The sequence below is a fragment of the Petaurus breviceps genome, unplaced genomic scaffold (assembly GCF_028583685.1).
Source record: "Petaurus breviceps papuanus isolate PSGF00001 unplaced genomic scaffold, PetGlider_PUasm1.0 120, whole genome shotgun sequence".
Classification (NCBI taxonomy): Eukaryota; Metazoa; Chordata; class Mammalia; order Diprotodontia; family Petauridae; genus Petaurus; species Petaurus breviceps.
In genome coordinates this window covers 403,757-425,268 of record NW_027185627.1, presented here as the reverse complement: position 1 = coordinate 425,268, position 21,512 = coordinate 403,757, and the positions used below count along the sequence as shown (strand labels likewise).

Below are 21,512 nucleotides of genomic sequence, written 5' to 3'. Positions count from 1 at the left end.
TCAGTGGTTTTGTCAGCTGTCATGGATTCAACTAGCATTTCCATTCAAATGATTCCCTTGTGTAATTTCCACACCACGGTGTGGTGCATTGCATTAACATTATTGTAAAGTATGCTGTCCTCTTTCCTTAACCCTAGGCAACCACACAAACTCCAAAACACTTCAAAGACCCAGCTCTTGGAGGAGGGGTAGAGGGGGAAGGGGTAGGGGGAATCATACCACAAAGAGCCTAGCTAATTCTAACACTATCCAAGCAAGAGCTCTGTCCTTGTTAGTGGAGCCAGTCACTTGCAAATCTGGCTCTGGGTCTAGCTCAAGATCTTAGACAGATGGAAACATGGTTTTGTTGAAGCCAGGAGCTCTCGTGACCACTAATACGGATGACAATGGAAGTGAGGAAGGCCCTGGTGTTGTTCCAAGGGACGGGAACTACAGGACATCTGTGGGACCAGATATGCAAACAGCTGGGCATGGTTGGGTTGCTCCCTCTTATGACCTGGGGCAACTAGATGACATTGATTTGATGAACATGAATTTGGGAGACTTTCCCATAAAAAAAAAAAAAGAGTCCAAGAAGAAAACTCTGTTACCAGCTGGGAGTATGAAGGATGTAGATGGCCAGGGATGGAAGAATTAAGGGATTAGAAAACTTCATAGAAAATCTGTCATTCTTGCCTAATTTCACCACAGAGAGTTCAGAAGGCAAGGCTTAATATTCCTATATTACACCTGGGAGACCCAGGCACAGGGTAGTTTGTCTATCCAAGGTTATGTAGTTAGCCACCAAACACAACAAAGAGCAGCACTTAGGTCTCTAGTTACTTAGTCCCTATTCTTCCCAGGAGATCATGCTATTTGCCTTGGGGATTTCTTCCTAGGGAGGTGTGGGTGGGCAAGGAAAGTACTTCTTCCTGGGGCTGACTTACCTCGTGGAGACAGGTATATTGCACATGATATGGTGCTACCTTCTCTTCCCCCTTTATTTCCACACTGATATGCAGCCGAATTGCTCCTGAGACAGCAGACTTATCTGTCCTCTTTTCTAGAATGGAAAGGAGAGAGGAAACTTACACCTTCAAAAAATACCCAAACTAAGGAAGATGTGTCTAACCCTGGTGTTGGGGTCCAAGGAAAGAAGAGGCCTTCTGAAATGAGGGCCAGAGTTATAATCTAAAGAGGGTAATCATCCTTACAAAGACATATAACCCAATAAGTATAACTGACTAGGCAGATGAAAGGAGAACTGGAAATTTCTAGTTTCAGTCTCTCTCTTAGTCAGATGGCTTATAGATAGAAAGTTTATAACACCCATCATTCTGGTGCCTTAGACTCTAAGAAGACAAAGCTCTTTGCCAATGAAGAGATATTCCCAAACTCCTTTCCCTTCCTCTGCTCCACAGTGATGAGTTGCTTAGAAGACTAAGGTGGGGGGGGGAGGGCGGTAGAGTCAAGATGGTGGAGTAGAAACAGGACTTCCTCAGGGCTCCGGCTTCCACCTCCTCCAATTCATGTAAAAGGTGACTCTTAACAAACTTTGCAGCTACAGAACCCACAAAATTACACAGAGAAGCTAACCTCCCACTGAGGACAGCCCCGCAGGCCAACAGGAATAGGCCAGAGCAGTGCTCTGGGAGCCGAGCCCAGCCCCATGTGAGCTAGAGGTTTTAGCCCCAGGGTGGGCCTGACCAACCACCGGCTAGAGGGACTTCAGATCACCAGCAGCTGTGGCAGTTTCCAGAATTATCAACACATAGATGCCAAGAACAAAGTGAGATATCAGTGCAGTGTGGACTTTGGGATCCAGTAGTTGGGAGTGTGGTCGGCCTTTGCCCCTGGGGTGAGAAGCCTCTGAGGAGCTGTGGCCAGCCCTGCAGCTGCTCCTACATGGCAGCTTCAGCTCCTGGCCTGCAGAGTGTAGGGGGACCAAGCAACCAGTCTGAGGGATAATTGCTCTTGCTTTGACCTGTTTGGATCTGGATTTCGGTCTAGGTTAGGGGTCCTGAGGTGTGCGACCAGCTTGCCAGAACATGTGGAGACTTCAGAGAGGGCACCGCCTTTGGCAGCTGAGAAAACCCCAGCATTTGGGACGAAGCTCTCCTGTCTGGTGGCAGAGTCTTACTGTGGCAAAAAGCCCAGGGGTCAAGTGATTGAGTGGCAACATGAGCAGGCAAAGGAAGCAAATTAAACAGAGTAACCCAACTTTACACTCCTATTTTGGCGACAAAAAGGATCAAAGCATGGAACAGGAGGAAGACAGTGAAGTCAGAATTCCTGCACCAAAAGCTTCCAAGAAAAATACGAGCTGGTTACAGGCCATAGAAGACCTTAAGAAGCAAATAAGAGAAGTGGAGGAAAAATTGGGAAGAGAAATGAAAATGATGCAAATGATGCAAGAAAATTATGAAATGAGAGTCAACAGCCTGACTGAGGAAAATAACACCTTAAAAAATAGACTAACTCAAATGGCAAAAGAGGCTCAAAAAGGCAATTAGGAGAAGAATGCCTTAAAAAGCCAAATTTGCCAGATGGAAAAAGAATCTCAAAAGGTCAATGAGGAGAATCACTCCTTCAGAATTATTTTGGAGTAAGTGGAAGCTAGTGACTTCATGAGAAATCAAGATGCTGTTAAACAGATCCAAACAAATGAAAGAATAGAAGGCAATGTGAAATATCTCATTGGAAAAACCACTGACCTGGAAAATAGATCCAGGAGAGATAAATTAAAAATTATTGGACTACCTGAAAGCCATGATCAAAGAAAGAACCCAGAAATCATCCTCCAAGAAATTCTCAAGGAAAACTTCCCTGCTGATGTTTTAGAACCAGAGGGCAAAATAGAGGTTGAAAGAATCCACCAATCACCTCCTGAAAAAGATTCCAAAAAGAAAATTCCTAGGAATATTTTAGCCAGGTTATGAAATTTCAAGATCAAGGAGAGGATATTACAAGTAGCCAGGAAGAAACAATTTGAATATTGTGGAAACACAATCAAGATAACACAGGATCTGGCAGCTTCTACACTGAGGGATTGAAAGGCTTGGAATATGATATTCTGCAGAGCAAAGGAGCTGGGATGAAAACCAAGAATCACCTACCCAGCAAAATTGAGTATCATGTTTCAGGGAAAAATATGGTCATTCAGTGGAATAGAGGACTTTCAAGCATTCTTGATGAAAAAACCAGAGTTGAATAGAAAATGTGACATTCAGATACAAGAAGCAAGAGAAGCATGAGAAGGTAAACAGGGAAAACAAATCATAAGGCACTTATCAAAGCTGAACTATTTACATTCCTACATGGAAAAACAATAACAGTAACTGATGAAACTTTACTCAGTATGAAAATAGTTGAAGGGAATAAAAAAATATATATGTCTATATATTAGCATATGAATACATATGTGAATATGTGTATATATGTTTACAGGTATATATAGATAGAGGGCACAGGACCAATTTAATAGGAAGGGATTATACTTAAAAGGTGAAATTAAAGAGGTGAGAGAGGAATATAATGAAAAGAGATGGGGAGAGACAGAATGGGATAAACTATCTCATATAGAAGAGGCAAGGGAAAACTGTTACAATGGAGGGGAAGAAAAGGAAGACAAAAGGGAATGGGTCAACCTTATTCTCACTGAATTTGGCTCAGGGAGGGAATGACATACACACTAAATAGGGTATCTCACACTATAGGACAGTGAGGGGAAGGGCATGTGAGGGGGGATGATGGAAGGGAGGGCAGGCTGGGGGGAGGGAAGTTGGAAGAACCCACTTTTGAAAAGGGACAGGATCAAAGTAGAGAATAGAACAAGTGGGAGGTGGGATAGGAGGGAGGCAAATATAGTCAGTCTTTTACCACATATCTACTATGGTAATGTTTTGCGTTAGCTACATATGTACAACCTATACTGAATTGCTTATCTTCCCAATAAGAGTGGGTGACAAGGGAGGAAGGGAGTGAATCTGCAATTCAAAGTTTTAAAATTAAATGTTTAAAAAAATGTATATATATACACGCTATTATTAATGCTATTTTACATGTAATTTGGAAGTAAGATATACAGGCATTGGGGCATAGAGATCCACCATGCCCTACTGGAAAAGTCAAAGGGGGTATGGGAGAAGATATGGGAAGAGAGCAGATTGGAGGAGGGGATGTGGGACTGCTGTTTTGGGGTGGTGGGTAGGGGAAAAAAGGGGAGAAAATTTGTAACTCAAAATCTGGTGGAAATGAATGATGTAAACCAGAAGTTAATAAAGCATTTGAAAAAAAAAATAAAAAAGAAGACTGAGGGTGATGGTGGTAAACATAGATTTCAGGTATCTGGAATGGTCCCAGACTAGGACAAGCCATGAAAGGGATAGGCACAGTCCTGGAAACATACGGCCAACCTAGCTGGCATAGATGATGATACATAAACTAAAGTCAGTGCTCACAGTGAAAGTGACCTGTGATGAGAACAAGTTCCCGGCCAAGTTCACCAACATCTGTTTCAGTGGTGGCAGAGGGGACCAAGAAGCTTTCTGTTAAGTCCCTCCCTTTGTGTCCAAACTATTTCACTTGGCCTTTTCCTTCTTTCAAAGGAAATACCCAGATCCTCTGCCCCCAGCTCTCACCCAAGTTGTACCAGACATCCATCTCGCCACTCAGGGTTCGCACTTCAATGATGGTCTGGCCAAGAAAGTCATCTGACTCCCGCTTCAGCCGCTGCTTCACTCTTGACTTGATGTCATCATCTTCATCCCACACTCGTACCTTGATTCGGTCTGAGGAGTTATGGCACTCGCTGTGGGAGGATAGCAAGAAGGCCACAAAGGAGAATTACCTATCATTCAACAATGAACCTTCTCTATTTTGCCACCCAACCCCCAAGTTACACAGAGCATCTTGGATGAAGCACACAAGAGGAAGAGTGTATTCAGTGTATGTATTCAGTTATATGCCAATCTGTCTTTCTCTGCTCCTATTAAAGAATGAGACTTTCCAGTAAAGCAGAACAGTCCAATTCTACTAGGGCCGATATATTTGCTAACTAGAGGAAATACAAAGGACAAATGCTTTCTCTGTGGCTTGGGCAGGGTAAGTTATCTATTAGCCTAATCTACCTTGGAAGTGAGGGTAGAAGATGGACTCTGGGGAGATCCAGGGTAAAGGTTGTCTGTCCAGGGATCAAGGAAATCACTGAAAGCCAATGGCTTTGGACTGTATCTAAGTGTCCTGGGAAGAAAGGAGAGATAAAGTGCCCAGGGCTTATTGGCCACCAACACTACTTGGAAGTGCTGGGAAAATGAGTTGGAAGGAGGGAGTAAAAGCAGAGCAGCTGAGGAGAAATGAACCTCCACCTGTGCCTCCATATACAAACAAGAAATAACTTGAAATACCCCCCAGAATTAGAATCCCAGAGTTGGAAGGGACCATCAAAGGCCATCTTATAATACCAATTCCCAAACAGGAATCCCCTCAATAGCATACGCAATAAATGGTCATTCCTGTGTGGGTTGCTCTTACTTGTCACCAAGCAGTACAATAAAAGTTTTCTTGGCTACACCAGAGAAGTGTGTTATGTCTGCTGAAGATGCAATGGTTAATTGGAAGGTGGAGGTAATACATATGGGAGAAGGAATTAAGAAAGAAAGAAACACCTTTGTGGTGAAATAACCTCCTGGTAGTTTGAGATTGCCAAGAAGATGGAAAAAAAAATGCAAAATCCAGTAGCAGAGCATGGAATCTGTGTTGTTTTCCCATTCTGTTTATTACTGCCTCATTCAATAAATAGTTACAGATGTGGCTACAAAAAAAAAAAAAGAAAGAAACAGCAGCAGCCACAGCCAAAATTAAATATGGAAGAATCAGCTTAATTTGCCCATATTCTCCTTTTCCTCCCCAATCCTGTTCAAGTTCTAGGAAACAGCAAGAGAAGATCTGATCTTAAGGCAAAACAGGTCTTTCCCTGTTCTTGGGAGCTCTGAGCATTACAGTTTTCAGTCGCACCAGTCAAACTAAGCCTTCCTCCTTGACCACTTACAAATGGAACTTCTCCTCCCAAACAGGATTCAGGTTGCCAAAGATGGTCTTTGTTCGTTTCTTTGTTTTTCCAACTTGCACGGTGACATAGGGGTCACTGGAGCCAGTCTTATCCTTGGCCTGCAGACCCTGAGCGCATACCACTACAAGGCAAGCATGGAACAAAGATGAAGCTACAAAACATGATTCCCCAGGGTACATCACCCTGAAATCAGGCTAGTTCTTGGCATGAGGGCAGCATCTACTGAGAAGAAGCCAATGCGGGCAGCCCAAGGCAGGAACTAGAGACATTCTCACTCAATACCATTTTTCCTTGTCTTCTTATCTCCTTTCCTAAGATATGCCCCTCCTACAAAGGGATGCTTATTCTACATAGTTACTTTTCTAAGAGCATGAGTGATTGTTCCCTCCCTATAACCCAACCATTCACTCCAGTCCCCTTCAGCAAACATGAGACCAATTCAAAGCCCAGCTCAGGTCCCATTCCTCTTCTTCTGTGGCGTTTTTCTTGACTAATAAAGCCCACACATCATCTTATTTCCTGAACTCAACAAGCTCCACCTCTGTGCCATTTATTTAATAATTAATCATGTTCTTGTGCTATCTGTTTGCACTGTAATTTAATTTGAGTAATGTAATTTAGCTTCTCACCCATGGGAATTTCTCTAAGGAAAAGGTGAACTCCTTAAGAGCAATAACTATGCCAACTGAGTCTCCCCCACAGTGCCTAGTGCTGGGCTAAATACATAGCATATATTCAGTGAATTTGTTATTTTTCCTGCTGTCACTCCCTGTACCTACTTTCTCCCTAGGCTCTATAACCACCTTTCATCCACCAACCCTTCCATTCCTCCATACCTTCTCTTTCCCTATTTTTACCAGTGTTGCAGATCTTATCCATTCCAACTTTCCCTCCTCCCTACCCCCAATGCCACCTCCCTCTGTTTCCTTCTGTGCCCTAACCCCAACCTCTCCCCTTACCAGTGATCGTGATCTTAGCTGACCACTTGGAGGTACCATCTAGCACACTCTGCTTCACTGTCTTCATCTGTTGTGCATGGGCGACTTTGCTCACAGTGAAGACATCTCGGATAACATCAAAAATTTCTGGCTTATTCCGCTCACGGATTTTCATGCGATCCTTCATAGCCATAATGATATTCTGAGTCCGATCCTCAGCCCCATGCTTGCAGCTTTTCTCTGCTGCCCCTGAGAGGTGGCCATAAATCTCAATTAACATGCCCACTTGGGGCAAAGGCAAGTTTCTGGCACAAGGGATGGATAGGTATAGGTTTAACTGAGGAATAATAGTGGGGTTCTAGACCTGGAAGAAACTACTCTTCTTCAGTTGATACCAGGCCACTCCAAGGTGGGTTTAGAACACAATGGAGAATTTGTCTCAAAGTTAAAGGTTAATCCCTATATGTCTTTGTAGATATTCACCATGCTGCTCAGCCAAGGAAATCAGAGAACAATAGCCTCCTCATATCAGAACAAACAGACACCCCCTAGCTCCAGTGGCCAGTGAGTCCCCTGAGTGATTCAGGTACAGATGAGCTAAAGAGAAGGAATTCAACTGTTTAGTGAGCAGAGACCCTAGGAATAAAGGTCTCGGGGTGGGCCTGAGGTATCACAACAGTACCTAATAATCCAACCCTTACTTGAAGTCATAATAAGGATTAATATAAATGCAGGACATTCTAAGTAGCCCTTCTGAACTAGGGAGGGGAGGTAAAGGGAAGTGATGGAATTGTTTCATGCATATGAGTTTTTTGTCTCCAACTAGACTATTATTTCTATAAAGGCAGGAATCATATTTTTTTTTCTTCTGTCTCCCTCATACCATAGCCTAGAACAGGGCTCAGCTCCCATTGGGCACAGAGTACAAAGTTGCCCATTCCCAATCTCTATTCTAATGACCAAACCACCATGAAGACCTAGCTCCAAGGTTTGCCTGGAAGTTCAGAGATGGAGACAGTCCAGTCTTTGGATCCATGCTGGCCAATTCATAACCTTGGGCTAAGCTGATAAGACAGTAGGAGCCTGAAAATAGAAGCAACCCAGGATGCCAACATATATAAGCTTAACCAAGACTAAAAATGGAGCTAATACCAGGTTCAATGGTTCTCTCATCCATTTCAAGCATTTGGAGAAACCAGAAACTTAAGAGTTTTACTTCTATCATACTATACCTCTACTTAAAAACTTTAAAAACTTTCAACTGTCTATCATCAAAATATGAATTTCTCAATTCACCTTCATGGTTCTCTATAATATGTCTCTACTCAGCTACCCTACCTCATTTTCTTGGTACTCCCTTCTCCCCTGCCTTCCCTTCCACACAGTCACTTAGCCTCTGCTATCCTATTATTTTTTTAAATTTAGATTTATTATTTTCATATCACAGTCATTTCTCAATAGACCTTTCCCCTCTATGACCTTCTACCCAAACACAACAAGCTATTCTTTGTAATAAAGAAAATTCATTTAAATAAAACCAAATGATACATTGATCATGTTGACACTGTGTGAACCATTCTGCTCATAATGCCCCCATCTCTTAAAAATCTGGAAAGTAAATTTCTGAGATTTAGCCTATTTGTAGTTACCTGTAAGCCTTAACTTCCCACAAGAATTTATAAGCCTTTTAGTATTATATTAAGATATTATATCTCATCTTTCTTATGTATCCCCTACAGTGACTATAATAGGGCTAACCTGGATCTATCATTCAATAAATACTTGTTGGTTGATTTAGACATTCTACCTGCCTTATAAAATGGTGGCTCACCTTGGTTTATGCATAATGGTCCTCTTTGAAAGCAAGTCCTCTAATTTTGTTTTTTCTTCTTTCCTATAAATGTCAGGTCCACAAGTGGCCAACATGGTATTGATTTAGACCCAGGTAAGTGAAAGAATGGTGACAGATGGCTACTATGCATGCACCCAGCCCCCTCAGAATTTTCCCTGGCATGATAATACCAATTCCTTATGAGTCAAATTCCTCTCTCCTTGTGATCTGGATTCTGGCAATTCCAGAGTGAGTTTTCTAGAATCAAAGCTACCACTTGTCATCACTCCAAATGTTTTTTGTGCTATCAGTTTTTAGGAGCTCAGCTGCTCATTGGGGCCCAATACCACTGGGCAATAAGATCTGCCACCAGCCCAGACTATACTTTCTATCTGGACATTCTTATTCAGCAAACACCTAAGTACATATGGTTGGGTTCCCTGCTCTTCTACAGGGCTCCTACATCCTGTGTCCAACTTCATTCATGGTTTAGGGTTTCCTTTGAAGGACTCCTATAGCTGTAGGGACATAGTATAAACAAAGAAAAGAATACAATCTTTCTTAGAAATGGTCCTAGCTGTCATATCTCACATGGATTTCATTTCTCTGGTTGTAGAAAGGCTGCCAAGGTTTTCCTAGGATGCTCTGAGAACTAAAATGGACCCACAATTCTTCCACAGTATGAGAATGGAATTAGGTTTCCCATAGGAGGAACTAACATACCTGTCTCCCTCAAATGGCTCTGCCTACATTCTCTTCCAGATGAGATAACAGGAACAATCTCTTATCCTAATAGCCTACAGCATCTCAGAACCCCCTATTGATTAAGTTCATCTACATCTAATCTCACAGGAGTCCAGCTGTCCCCCCAGGACTGTTTCACTGGAGGCTGGCAGCCCAGCTCCTCCAAAGCAGAATGCAAAAGTAGCCAGGGTCCCATCCAAGGTTTTGCTTTCTCAGACTGAAGCTGAGGAAAGGGTCTCAGAGGAAAGAAAAATATCAAATGCCCTATCTGTGTAGAAAAGCAGTCCTGGGGCCAGGAGAACAGGGATATTATCATGTAGCTAGCTAGTAGGCATAAGGGTACCCCTCAGACACACTGCCTGAATCTAACTTTGCAAAGGTGTCTGGCCCCAAGGTTCAGTTCCAACTATGGCAGCCTGGAAACCACATCACTAGAGTAGACCTAAAACTTGGTTTCAGTCATGCTATTCTTTGTGGATTAATAATCCACATCCTATAATAATAACACAATGTCCTCATCCTTCCATGGTGGGTAAACTGCTAGTCTGTCCTTTGATATACTCCCCGAAGAATCTTCCATGCTTTCCTGGGGTTTTCTCATTCACACCCCACTTTTGCACCCTTTAACTTCAGTAGCAAATCCATTCCTTACATAACAATGGCAGCAGCTACTCATGTTGTAGAGTGCTTTGAAGTTTACATAGTATATTCTCAATAACAATCCAGCCACGCAGGTTGTATGTGCATTATTATCCCCATTTTAGAGATGAGAAAATTGAGAAACAGACAATAATATAGCTAGCAAGTAAATAAAGCTAGGGTTGGTTGCTGAGTCTTCAGAATTTAGGCCCACTATTGTTTCACTGCCCCTCTCAATGGTTCTCCATGAAACCATGGCCACATTTCTGTGTGCTGCAAGCAGTGGGAGAACATTTTTCAAAGAACTAATACTTCACATAGTCTATAATCTAGAAGCACAACACTCAGACCTTACCCATAGGATACTTCTCAGTAAACTTTCCAAGGTAAGTATGAAAATGCAGATATACCCAGCTGAGGAGAAGAAGAAAGAGGAAGCAAAAAAAGAAGAATCCGAGGAGTCCGATGATGACATGGGCTTTGGTCTGTTTGACTAAATATTTTTTGTAACATTAAATAAAAAGCTTAACTCAAAAAAAAAAAAAAAGAAAATGCAGATATAAAGACCATCAGCTTCATCTAAGGGCAGTCTTACTTTAGGCAACTAAAGAAACATGCAACCGGCATCTACATTTCTCTTTGTCTGATTCTAGAGGGATTGGATGAGAAAGAAAAAATGCAGAGTCTACAATGGAGACTTCCTTACTTGAAGGGAAAAGGGACTGGGATTTGGCCTTAAAAATAAAAACATGTGCTTTTTTTGGGTGAGATTTGCTTGCTCTCAAGACAAGAATAAGGAAGGTGGGCTAGTGACAAGGCCAAGAGAGGAGCTAAAATCAGGCCTATCTTTACTTACACCCTAATGAATACTAGTGATACATTTTACTGTGAGACTTTGAAGGTTTCTTGTAATTTCAACATTTTTACCACCTACCTGTTTTGTGTTACTAGCAATAAAAAAAAACCTTAGAAATTCACAAGGGACTTGATGCTTGCATCAGAGACAAGAAAGCAAGCAAAAAACGGAAAGATTAGATTCCATTCTGCAACAGGTCATGGAGAAAAGAAAATATTGATCATAGAATTAGAGCTGTAATCAAACTCAGTTCATCTTGTCCAAACCTTTCATCTCAGAGTCAGAAAGACAGATTGTGGCCCCAGAGAGGTTAGGTGACTCACCCAGGGTCACATTAGTAAAGAGTAGTCAGGATTTGAACACAGGTCCTTTGACTACAAATCCAGTGCTCTTCCTACTTTCTGACACTCTCTTTCAGAAACATTAGATAATAGCTATGAGAGAAACAGGCAGTCCAATCCCTGGGAGAGCAGAAAAGGTGGGATACATCCTTGTGCCTGCTGCGGGATCCCTTTCTGTGGGGATAGGGGATTGGACTCAGCGGCTGAAGTAAGACACACTATGATTGAATCTGTGACACATATCCTCATTCCAAAGACCCCTTTCCCTCTTTGGCTAAACTGTGTTTAGACTCTGGAGCAGTAACAGCCCCAACCACAAACCCACATCGACTCTTGAAAGCTCAGAGATGACTAACTTGCAGGCTCTTCCCAAGTGCTCATCATGCAAGGAATAGAGGGAAATGCAAAGGGTCCTTAGGATTATAGATTTAGATGTGGAACAGACCTTCGATGTTATCAAGGCCAATCCTTTCATTGTAACAGTTGGGGAAACTGAGGCCCAGAGAGATGAAGTGATTTGCCCAAAATCAAAGTGTCAGATTCAGAATTTTCACCCAGGTCCTTAGACCCTGGAACACTCTGGCTAAAGAACTGCACTGCTCTTTGGAGTAGTACTTTCATGGTAAATCACCTCAAAGATCAGGTGCTCAAGATATCTGCACACAAACTGTTCCCTTGTCCTCCCCTGAATACCTTGACTTAAGTGAAGCCTTAACAAAAGCAGCAATCGGACCAATTTGATTTGATTTTTCCTGAAGCTTCAGGAGGGTGGAAAGCTTTTGAAAGACCTCCAGGAGGTACCATGCCCAATCCCTCTGAGATTTCCTCTACCTATCCCCATTACATTTATCTGTTCTAGTACCACAGAATATGCCTTGGGGTTTATACTGTCAAGAGGGCTTTTTACCTTAGCATTATTTTCCATTGTCAGGAATCCTTACTATGAAAAAGGGAGAACAACCTAATTCGAAAGATTGTAATAGCTTAAATCAACTCCCAGGTTTCATGTTAGGCTTGAAGGTGAGAAGGGAAGCATCCCAAACCACCCAGACCCTGCTTGTGCTTAGACTCAGATACAGTGTGAACAGAACAAGACAGGAGACACCATCACCTCCATCATTTCCTTCTACATGAATTCTCTGTTTTTCCTTCTCCCAATTTCTCAGCTCTAGCACTTTTCCAAAACCCATTTCTAACAAAGTTACACTTCAGTCATTGATTTGGGAAGTTTGGAGCACAAGAGAGTACATTTTCTCCTGACCTTGGTTCTTTCAGAATTTCTACTCCTGGTTTTCCTGTCTGGGAGATCCCACTGATGAATTAAAGTAACTACTATGTTTCCTGGCTCCTGGGACTGGGTTGTAGGAGGTGTATCATAAGAGTCCCAAAGCCATGTGCCCACTGTTTACCATAGGCACTCTTCTTCCTCCTTGGTGGCTATGCTGGGTTGAGCTCACCAAGGTCATTTGGGAAGTGATGACAGTGAAGTATGAACACATCTCTCAGGTCCATATTCCTGTGCTCATTCTCTCCCCACAATAAACTGCACCCCCAAGACCTGGCAAGCCAGCAGTGATGTTTCCAAGGGACTCCTATGAGAGCATTAAAAGCAGCCACTAGGTAATAACAACCTCAAAACTCTAACTAAGGAGTTTCTGATGCAAGAACTTCAGATCAAATGGGCCTGGAAGGACTATCCCAGAGCATCCCCTTGGCAACAGCACAAGGAGAAATCACGTTGCTAGAAGAGCCACTGTGGACGATGCTGCCTTGCCAGAGCCTGTCAGTCCTTTTCTCCACCTACCCAACCCAAGCGGGCCCAGGCAGCAGTACTCACTTTGTAGGCAGTCAGCATTGAGCAGGTCCTGGCACTTCTCATGGCACTTCACCCCACACTCAGTGCACCTCATGCCCTGCCGGGCAATGCCCCACAAAAGGCCTTCACATTCATAGCAGTAGGTGGGTGTGGTGGCTGACCACACCTCAAAGTTGTGAGGAGTGGTACAGGAGATAGGGTAGATCAAGGCTTGAAGGGTTTTCTTATACACGTGAGATTTCTGAAAAACACATATCATGCCACACCCCATCATGGCTGCCTTTAGCTCTAGGCAGGGAAATCTTAGACTAAAGTTGTTGGGGTTTTTTTCCCCTTAAATAATCAATCAAGAGTCTCAGGAAAAGCTGGCTTTTCCTTCAGATCTGGCAAGAGAGATACTAGTGATTGTGTCGATGGTTTTAGCTTAGCCAGACCTGGTCTAGTCCAGAGTCCAGAACTCAGACCAGAACAGAAATGCAGCTTAAAGTCAACTAATGCTTACCAGTTCTTCATCTTTAAGGGAGGTCCGTGTGGCCAATGCAGAAGTGATTCCTGCTTTCCTGGACTGGACCAGTGACTGTGAAGAGAAACAGGCCATGAACCCCATCAAAGGCTGACAAGCTGGGGTGGATATAGGGAACCAAAATACCAGGCTGAACCCTTCCAACTCTGTTCCCAACACAGGCTTCTCCTGTCATTCACTGCTTCCAAGTCCCAGTGAAACAGGTCCCCAAGCCAAGGCTCCTGCTCCCTTGTCTCGGCTTCTTAGGGAGACTATGTCCTAACAGATCCCTCCTATGCCCCGCCCCCCTTCCCTCCACAGCACAAGCTATTAGGAAGTTCATAGGGGCAGCTAGGTGGCACAGTGAATAGAGTACCAGCCCTGGAGTCAGGAGGACTTGAGCTCAAGTCCAGTCCCAGACACTTAACACTTACAGCTGTGTGACCTTGGGCAAGTCACTTAACCCCAAACTGCCCTGCCCTCCCCCCTCCAAAAAACAAAAACAAAAAAAAGAAGTAGCTCATTATCCAAAGGGCTTCATTTCCCCCCTTTGCTCTAAGATATTCTCCTTTTCATGGCTATAAGTGCTAAAGCTGCCTGTGGACAAGAGATGAGGTTCAGAGAGGTGGGCCAGAAACTTGCATCTGAATATGTTTAAGTCACACGTAGCGATCAAAACTGAAAACAGTGACTCCACCTTTTGGAGCTTTACTTGCACTTCTCACCCTTCGTACCAACCTGTAGGACCCAAAGCCCCCAGAAGAACAGCAGCATTCAGAAGTCCAATGGGCAGCGCAGAAGGCAACCGGAAATGAATGACAGCTGCACTTCCAGTGAGGCCTAAGGCTTCACCCCAAGGACAGCCACCTGTCCCGCTGAGGGCTAGCTTACATCAGTGAAGTGGTGGTTACAAGCACGCTTCACAATATCAAAGTAAAACAAGAGGAAGGGTTGGGAAAGGAAACACAAGGGTATAGTCTGTGGGTAGTAGGAAAGGAGAGAACTCTGAGTACACTCACCATGGCCTGTTGAGGGGAGAGCAGAGAAAGGAATAACAGGATATTAATACCCCAGCCATGAAGGTTGCATTTAAAGGGATAAACCACGCAGGCTTTGCCACTGATTCTTTGACCAAAACCCCTTCTCTCCTCAAACAAACCTGTCTCAAACCTAGACCTCAGGAACTTATACCATCTGTGCTAGGGCAGGGTCCTGCAACAGAAAGGACTAAAAGTACTGTCTGAGGTTCTTGTTTAAGACTAATATACTATACCCAGAGAAACAGGGTCAGAAGGGATTCAAGGAAAGCCCATGTAGATAGAATATGGGACAGGAGAGCCAAGGAGGTTTCTGTAGGCCAGAGAAGCCCTTACAGGTTTCTTGTTGAAGCTTTCCATTTGATCCCTGGGACAGGCACAGTAGGGGTAAACCCAGAGTCCTAATCCCTGAGAAGGGCAAGAAGGAAGTACACTTCATGGAGGAAGGGGCCTTTAGGCAAACCCTCTCCAGAGAGAGGTAACTGGTGACTAACTGAGCAGGAGGAGAAGCAGGCTTGAAGGTGTAACTGAAAGAAAGAGAAGAAAAGAAGTCATCTGGAAAAGGAGCTTAGTGTTTCACAACAGAGAGACAGCTGGTTCTGTTTACCATCTTTTAAAACAAAGTTTCAACCCCTCAGTCCAACAGGGCAGCTACAGGGACCAGAATTCTCCACCCCATGTCATAGGAACTGGATTGCAACCCAAGAAGAAGATAGAGGAAAGGAGAAAAAAAATTAAAGAGGACTTAATTGACTCTTAGCAGAAGGCAGGAAAGAGCCTGCTATGGAACCTTGAGGGAGACATAGCATGGTCTCTATACCTTTATTTCTCTCTAGAGAAAACACAGTGTAGTGGAAAGAAATATTCAGTTAGAGTCTTAAGACCTGGGTTTGAATGTGTCCTTACTCAATGTGTGACCTTGAAGCAAGTCACCCAACCATCAAAGGCTAGATGACAATGGAACTCCTTCCTGTAGAGGGAGACCTAGGGAGAAGAGAGTTGACCTGACCTAGCACAATAAGAAAGACTGGCAGGGATCCTTAGACTTTCCAGCTTTAGAGCCCCATGAAACCCTCAGAAACTCTCATGTTTTAGAGGAAGTCTAATAGTGTGAGACTGATTTTATTACTCCAAGTAGGAAACTAACCCCCCAACTGCACAAATCCTCAAGCTCCATCTTTAGGTATACAGTGAAGGCGCAAATATCATTCAATATAATCGAGGAGTCTTACAGAAAGCCTAGAAAGTCTGGAGGCTAATCCCCTAGTATTCCACCCAAATATATCCCAATGATAGATCCTGACCAAGGAAGACAGCTGAGAATATAATTCCTGGGGATGCACGGAGGCTAGGCAAAGGGTTTCTCTGAGGCCAGCTACTGGGTCCCTTCTTTCGATGTGCTTCAGAAAAAAACAGGGGTGTCATTGAGACCACTCTGAGGATTCATTTCCCAGATATACTCCCTTAATGGGCTAGGATCCCGTTCCACATGTGTTCCCAGGAAGACATGGGCCCCCACTGAGGCCATGTATTGAAGTTTCTTCTCAAAATATGTTTTTGGGAAGGGTCAAGCACCAATTAGGCCAGTCTCTTCCACAAGAGCTATTTAGCATCTGTTCAAGGAAGAGTCAATAGCAAATTGTCATCAGCCCATTGCTGGGAACTCAGTCATCATAAAAAGTGAGACCAAGTGACCAACACATGTCAGATTCTGCAATGAGCTCTCTCTTCTACCTTGGTCTGTTTCTGAGAGCAGGTCTGAACAACTCTTACCAAATCACTGACAAGGGGAAGCGGCTTCTTTTTGCGTAGGTCTGGCATGCTGTCAATGCCATAGAGTCCACCAGCTGACCTAGAAGAGGAGAAAGAAAGGGAGAGGGAGATTCAGAACTAATATTTCCCTGATACAAGGAAGTTCCACTCCATTTACCTCATTTGTTTGTTGTTCCCCCCACTGCCCAAAGGTCTACAGCAGAGCTAGCAAAAGGAGATAAAAGCACAGATTCTCAGAGATGGAAGGAACCATAGAGGTCCTCCAGGCCAACTTCCCAGCTTGTGTAGGAGTCAGCACACCTGGAAGGGGGTCATTCTGTCTCAGGCTCTACATTTCCAACAATGGGAAGCTCATTATCTTCCCAGGTAACACGTTCCAGATGTGGTATGGACAGATGACTGTTAGGATTTTGATTCTGAATACTGAGCTGAATGGTTTCCTTTCTTGTAGGTTATGTTCACTACCCACTGCATGGACAAGTCACTTTTCAACTTAACTGTGAGAGCCATGAGGCAAGGACCATATGTAATGGGAATATACATTTTAAAGATCTTCCCTGCCCCAGGCTAAAGTGCACCTGGAGCCTGGGGTGGGAGGCTTGTTTTTCAGTAGATACTTTTTGATTGGCCAGTGGGTCCAAAAGGTTGTTACATTCTCTGAGCCAGGAGAAGGCTATATAAGCCCTGATGTGTAGCTTTGTTTTGGGGCTCACTTTGAGAACTGTTCTGTGATTTGATCTGGATTCTGGGAAGCCATTGTCCAGAGCCCCCTGGCTTTGAAAAACCCAGATGTTGAAAGCCAGATGTTGATTTGGTATGGATGTAATGGTTGGACAGTTTGGAAAGCTGTCTACTTGATCTGTTTCTGTCTTGATAATTCTGCCTGTATACTTTGAAGTTCAGGGTGCTGACCTTTTTCCCCTGAACAAGGTAAACGATATATGTTTGACTGATTAAAGTAAGCTTGTTAACCCATTTTGAGTTGCTTTGCTTTATCAAAGCATATCCAAGAACCTGTGGTGGCAGCAAACCCTGAGGACGCTTGGGGTGCTTGCTGCTACACCATACTTTCTCCTTTTCTTGAAATTCTCCACCAAACCCAGCATGGTGGACATAGCTGACACACAGGTAGACACACAGGTGAAATCAAGAGTAAATTTGTTAACTTATTCATCAAGCAGGTAGTTCTTGGATCTCTGGCTTCTGGGTAGCTATAGACTCACAGCAGGAATAAACTCCTGGCAGTCACAATTACAAACTATCAGACTCCAGAGTCAACTCTTAGGGATGGGTCACAGGCACTGTCCCCCAACTGCAACCCCTGCTAAACGAAAGGTATGATTTGGACAGTTTTAGGAGATGAGTCTTTAGGAATTTTCTAATATGACTCAACTCTCTCCTCACATCCCCAATAGCTAGAAGAAAAAAGGCAATCATCATGCTTGTCCTCTTGAGGACAAATCAAGAGAACCAGGGAAGGCAACCAAGGGAGTGGGCAGCTCCTATGGTAGCAACCAGAGCCTAAGCATGGACAGACCAACATCACTGTCTAACGTGGTATTCTAACATCCTCAGCACCTCATGTAGCCTCTCATGGTACTTGTGATACAATCTTATGTCAACTTTGGAGGCTCATTACTCCAAAAGAGTCACCACTCTATGTATGGAAGCTAGACATTGGGAAAAGTCCCAGGAATAGGCTGGGAATAACCCTTGGGGATAGAGAAGCAGGGGATTCTCTTGTTGTATTCAGTTCAACAAGTCTGAATTGAGAAAAGAAGTTCCCTTGCAGAGAGAAACAATACAATACATCTAAGACATAGATCTACTCACATGAAACAAAGGATAACACATAGCAGTAGTGTTTCAATGTTTCAAGGAATTGTAGCTTTGATGGAGTAGGAACACTCCATTACTCCCCACTGATGGAAATTATAAGTCCTATATGACTCGGTAGCCAGTCTTTTAGAATTGTCATGTCCAAAATTTCACTATCAGGCAGCTAAACTAAAGTTTAGAGTGATAAAGCACCTTAAACTTAGCAAGGCTGAAGGCTGCTGCTAAGACAACAGATGTATGCCATCAGTGGATGCATAATCGAAGCCTTTCCAGCTTAATGGGATGCACCAGAGCTTGTGGTTCCACTGGCAGAGCCAGGAGAACCCAGGCTCACTGTTATGCTTGCTGTTTGGCTACGAGGCAGCATGAGTCAGAGTTTAGTGGAGGGAAGGAGAGAGGTGGGTAAGAGAAAAGGAGAAAAGGGAGACAGAGAAAGAAGGGCAAGAGAGGGAAGGAAGGAAGGAGGAAAGGAAGATAGAGGGAATAAGAGGAGGGAGGAGAGAGAAAAGGAGGGTGGGAGGGAACTGAAAGGATATAAATTCCAACTTCTTCCTTTTACAGATAAGACCCAGAAGGCTTAAATGACTTGTGTTGGGTCACAAAGATACTGAGTAGCTGGGATGGGATTTCGAACCCAGGTCTCCCTGACTATATGTCCAGAGTTCTACCCACTCGACCGTATTGTGTCAGAATCAGGTTGCTACTTGTACTTGGTAGTTGAAACCAACAATGATTACTAGCTATTCAATCATGACTGGTCCCTTGCCCTCTCCAACTGAACTCTGGGATCTCAGAAGGAGGAGAGGTACTATAGGCATATGAGTAGGCCAAGACTCAGCATGGAATGCCATGTGATAATGGCACCATCAAGGCTGGTTCTTGAAGCTATTGCTCTGTCCAATTTCCAAGTCATCACACATGTAATCTCAAGAGAATTTCACAGGAATCTAGTTGAGATAATGTTTAGAACTGGGTGTTTAAAAGTCATTTTGAGGATTGTCATGGGATGATGTTGGCTATTAGGGAAAAAGAGGGAATCTATGGTTACTGTAGAAGTTAGAACTTCAGGATTTTTTTTTTGGAAACCAGAGGCAAGCCAGAGAAGTGGGGACCCTTGGAGAGGTGGCCCATGAATAAAATGAGACAGACACAGTTACAGAAGTTAGCTCTGCCTTAGCCAATATTTAATATGGGTTTGTTCATAATATTAATAAGTTGCATAGGAAAATAGCTAAACACATACCATCTTGGGCCAAAAAATTCCAGATGGACTCACTAAGAAATCAGAAAACATTTTAAAGGACTGAGCTGACCACAAACAGTTTGAGATAGTACCATAGAACTACTATGACATAATACCATATGACACTGAGATGCATTAGAAAGTATAGAATGAGTAAAGACTAGGAGATAATCTGTACTCTATATGTTCTTTTTCCTTATTTAAGTGATATTTTTCAGTTTCCCTGGTCATCTATAAAAATGTTCAGAAACTAAAGAAGACAATAAGATCCTAGATCAGAGTCAGAAGGGACCTTAAAGATCATGCAGTCCAACCTCCTTATTTTCATAGTTGAAGATAGTGAGACTCAGGGAGGCTGTGACTTGCCCAAGGCTACATAGATAGTAAGTATCAGAAGGTTCAGAGAAAGGTGGGTAAAGAAGAGAATGAGGATGTTCTGGGAGGCAAGGTTAAAGTCTGGAACTTTGGGGTGTGTAACCTAGAGGTCTGGGTGAGAGGAAGTTTGATCACTTGGTTGTGAAAAAGAGGAAAGTGTCTGAAAGGAAAAAAAAAGAAAGATTCTTTGGGAAATAAGGAAGAAATTACTAATATGCTATTCATACAGAGACATGACAAGGTGCAGAATGGGACATGTATGTGAGTGTATATATATATGTATATGTATATGCATATATACAGCCAATGATTGAATTTATGCTTGATTATGCATCTTTGTTAAAAGAAATTTTTCTTTCATTTCAATGAGGTGGGGGTGGGAAAGAGAGAAAATAGACTTCTGTTGAATAAAAATGAGGGGTTTTATTGATGTGAAATGCTGAATGCACTTTCAGATGAGGTCACTGTGTTATTAATTTTATTTAATTGTTTTACTGTGTTACAAAAGACCTCTTGTGAAATGGGAGTAAATCCGTAAATGTTTATAATGCAACAAAACAAAACAAATACCAATAAAACCTTTAAAAAAGAATTAAGAGTTATGAGGGAAGTTAAATACTAGAAGATGGGCAGCCAAAGAAGAGAGGTGATTATCTTATTAAGTGACTTAACCATCTAATTGCTTCAAAGGTTGATGTATGAACAGATGATTGTCTATAAGTTCTTCCAATTCAAGGATCTAACGACTGTTCCCAGCAAAGAATCCCACACAAGGCAAAGGTCTTTTTTTCCCCTCAGATTCTCCTGGCCTTGGCCCCAATATTCTCCTCTCTTGACTTTGTTCTAAGTAACTGATTTGGAAGTTATCTTTTAGGTTGGTGGTAATCAAAAAGAAAGTGTTCCTAGGTGAAACTTTTTTTTGGCTCTCCATTTTTCCATCTGCTGTACTACTCACTGCTGTGATGTCAGGGGTCAGAAATAAAGAAAAGTCATGGGAACCAATCTATAGCACCCTATTTTCTGCCTCATACAAAAGGTAGGCAAAAAAAAAGTCTTAGGAAAGGACCATATGGAAAATGCCGTCCCAGGAAGCACTTACCCGCTGGGGAGCCACAGCTGTCTGGAGGGGTCACCATCATCAGGAGCCTTCAGAGAAGAAAAGGAAAGTTAAGTTAGATCTTAAGAAAGGCCAAACAAAGACTTAGTTATAACTTAGATTGGGAGTAGGACAGGTGGAGGGAGACCCAAGAATCTGTTCTTTTAGAATGTAGCTCATGCAATTTACAACACACAAACATATGGACACACAGACACAGCCACTAGCAATGTGTGCTTGGTTCTAACAACTCCACCCCAAAATATCTCTGCCCGATGCCAGGAAAGGCAGGTTGTAATGACATGGAACATGGGTAGCTACCCATTGGACACTTCAGAAGAGATTTTTAAGAGTCAGCGCATCTGTTCTTTAGAAAAAATAATCAGAAAAAATGTTTTCACTCTTCCCTGCTATACCCCATACTGCAGAAAAT

At 43.0% G+C, this 21,512-nt stretch overlaps 2 protein-coding genes across 7 annotated transcripts in view; both read right to left on the bottom strand.

The window, feature by feature from the left end:
• Positions 1-21,512, bottom strand: part of UNC13B (unc-13 homolog B) — a 341,071-nt gene that overhangs the window by 29,684 nt on the left and 289,875 nt on the right. For all 6 annotated transcript variants that reach the window (XM_069088739.1, XM_069088747.1, XM_069088763.1 and 3 more), the window contains 8 exons: positions 21,083-21,129; positions 16,527-16,605; positions 13,717-13,791; positions 13,236-13,455; positions 7,009-7,236; positions 6,029-6,170; positions 4,620-4,789; positions 927-1,042 (listed from right to left, as the gene is read on the bottom strand). In XM_069088739.1, the coding sequence (XP_068944840.1) occupies positions 927-1,042; positions 4,620-4,789; positions 6,029-6,170; positions 7,009-7,236; positions 13,236-13,455; positions 13,717-13,791; positions 16,527-16,605; positions 21,083-21,129 (1,077 nt within the window). The remainder of the gene's footprint in view (positions 1-926; positions 1,043-4,619; positions 4,790-6,028; positions 6,171-7,008; positions 7,237-13,235; positions 13,456-13,716; positions 13,792-16,526; positions 16,606-21,082; positions 21,130-21,512) is intronic.
• RUSC2 (RUN and SH3 domain containing 2) overlaps positions 1-21,512 on the bottom strand; it is a 445,432-nt gene that overhangs the window by 317,985 nt on the left and 105,935 nt on the right. The window lies entirely within an intron of this gene.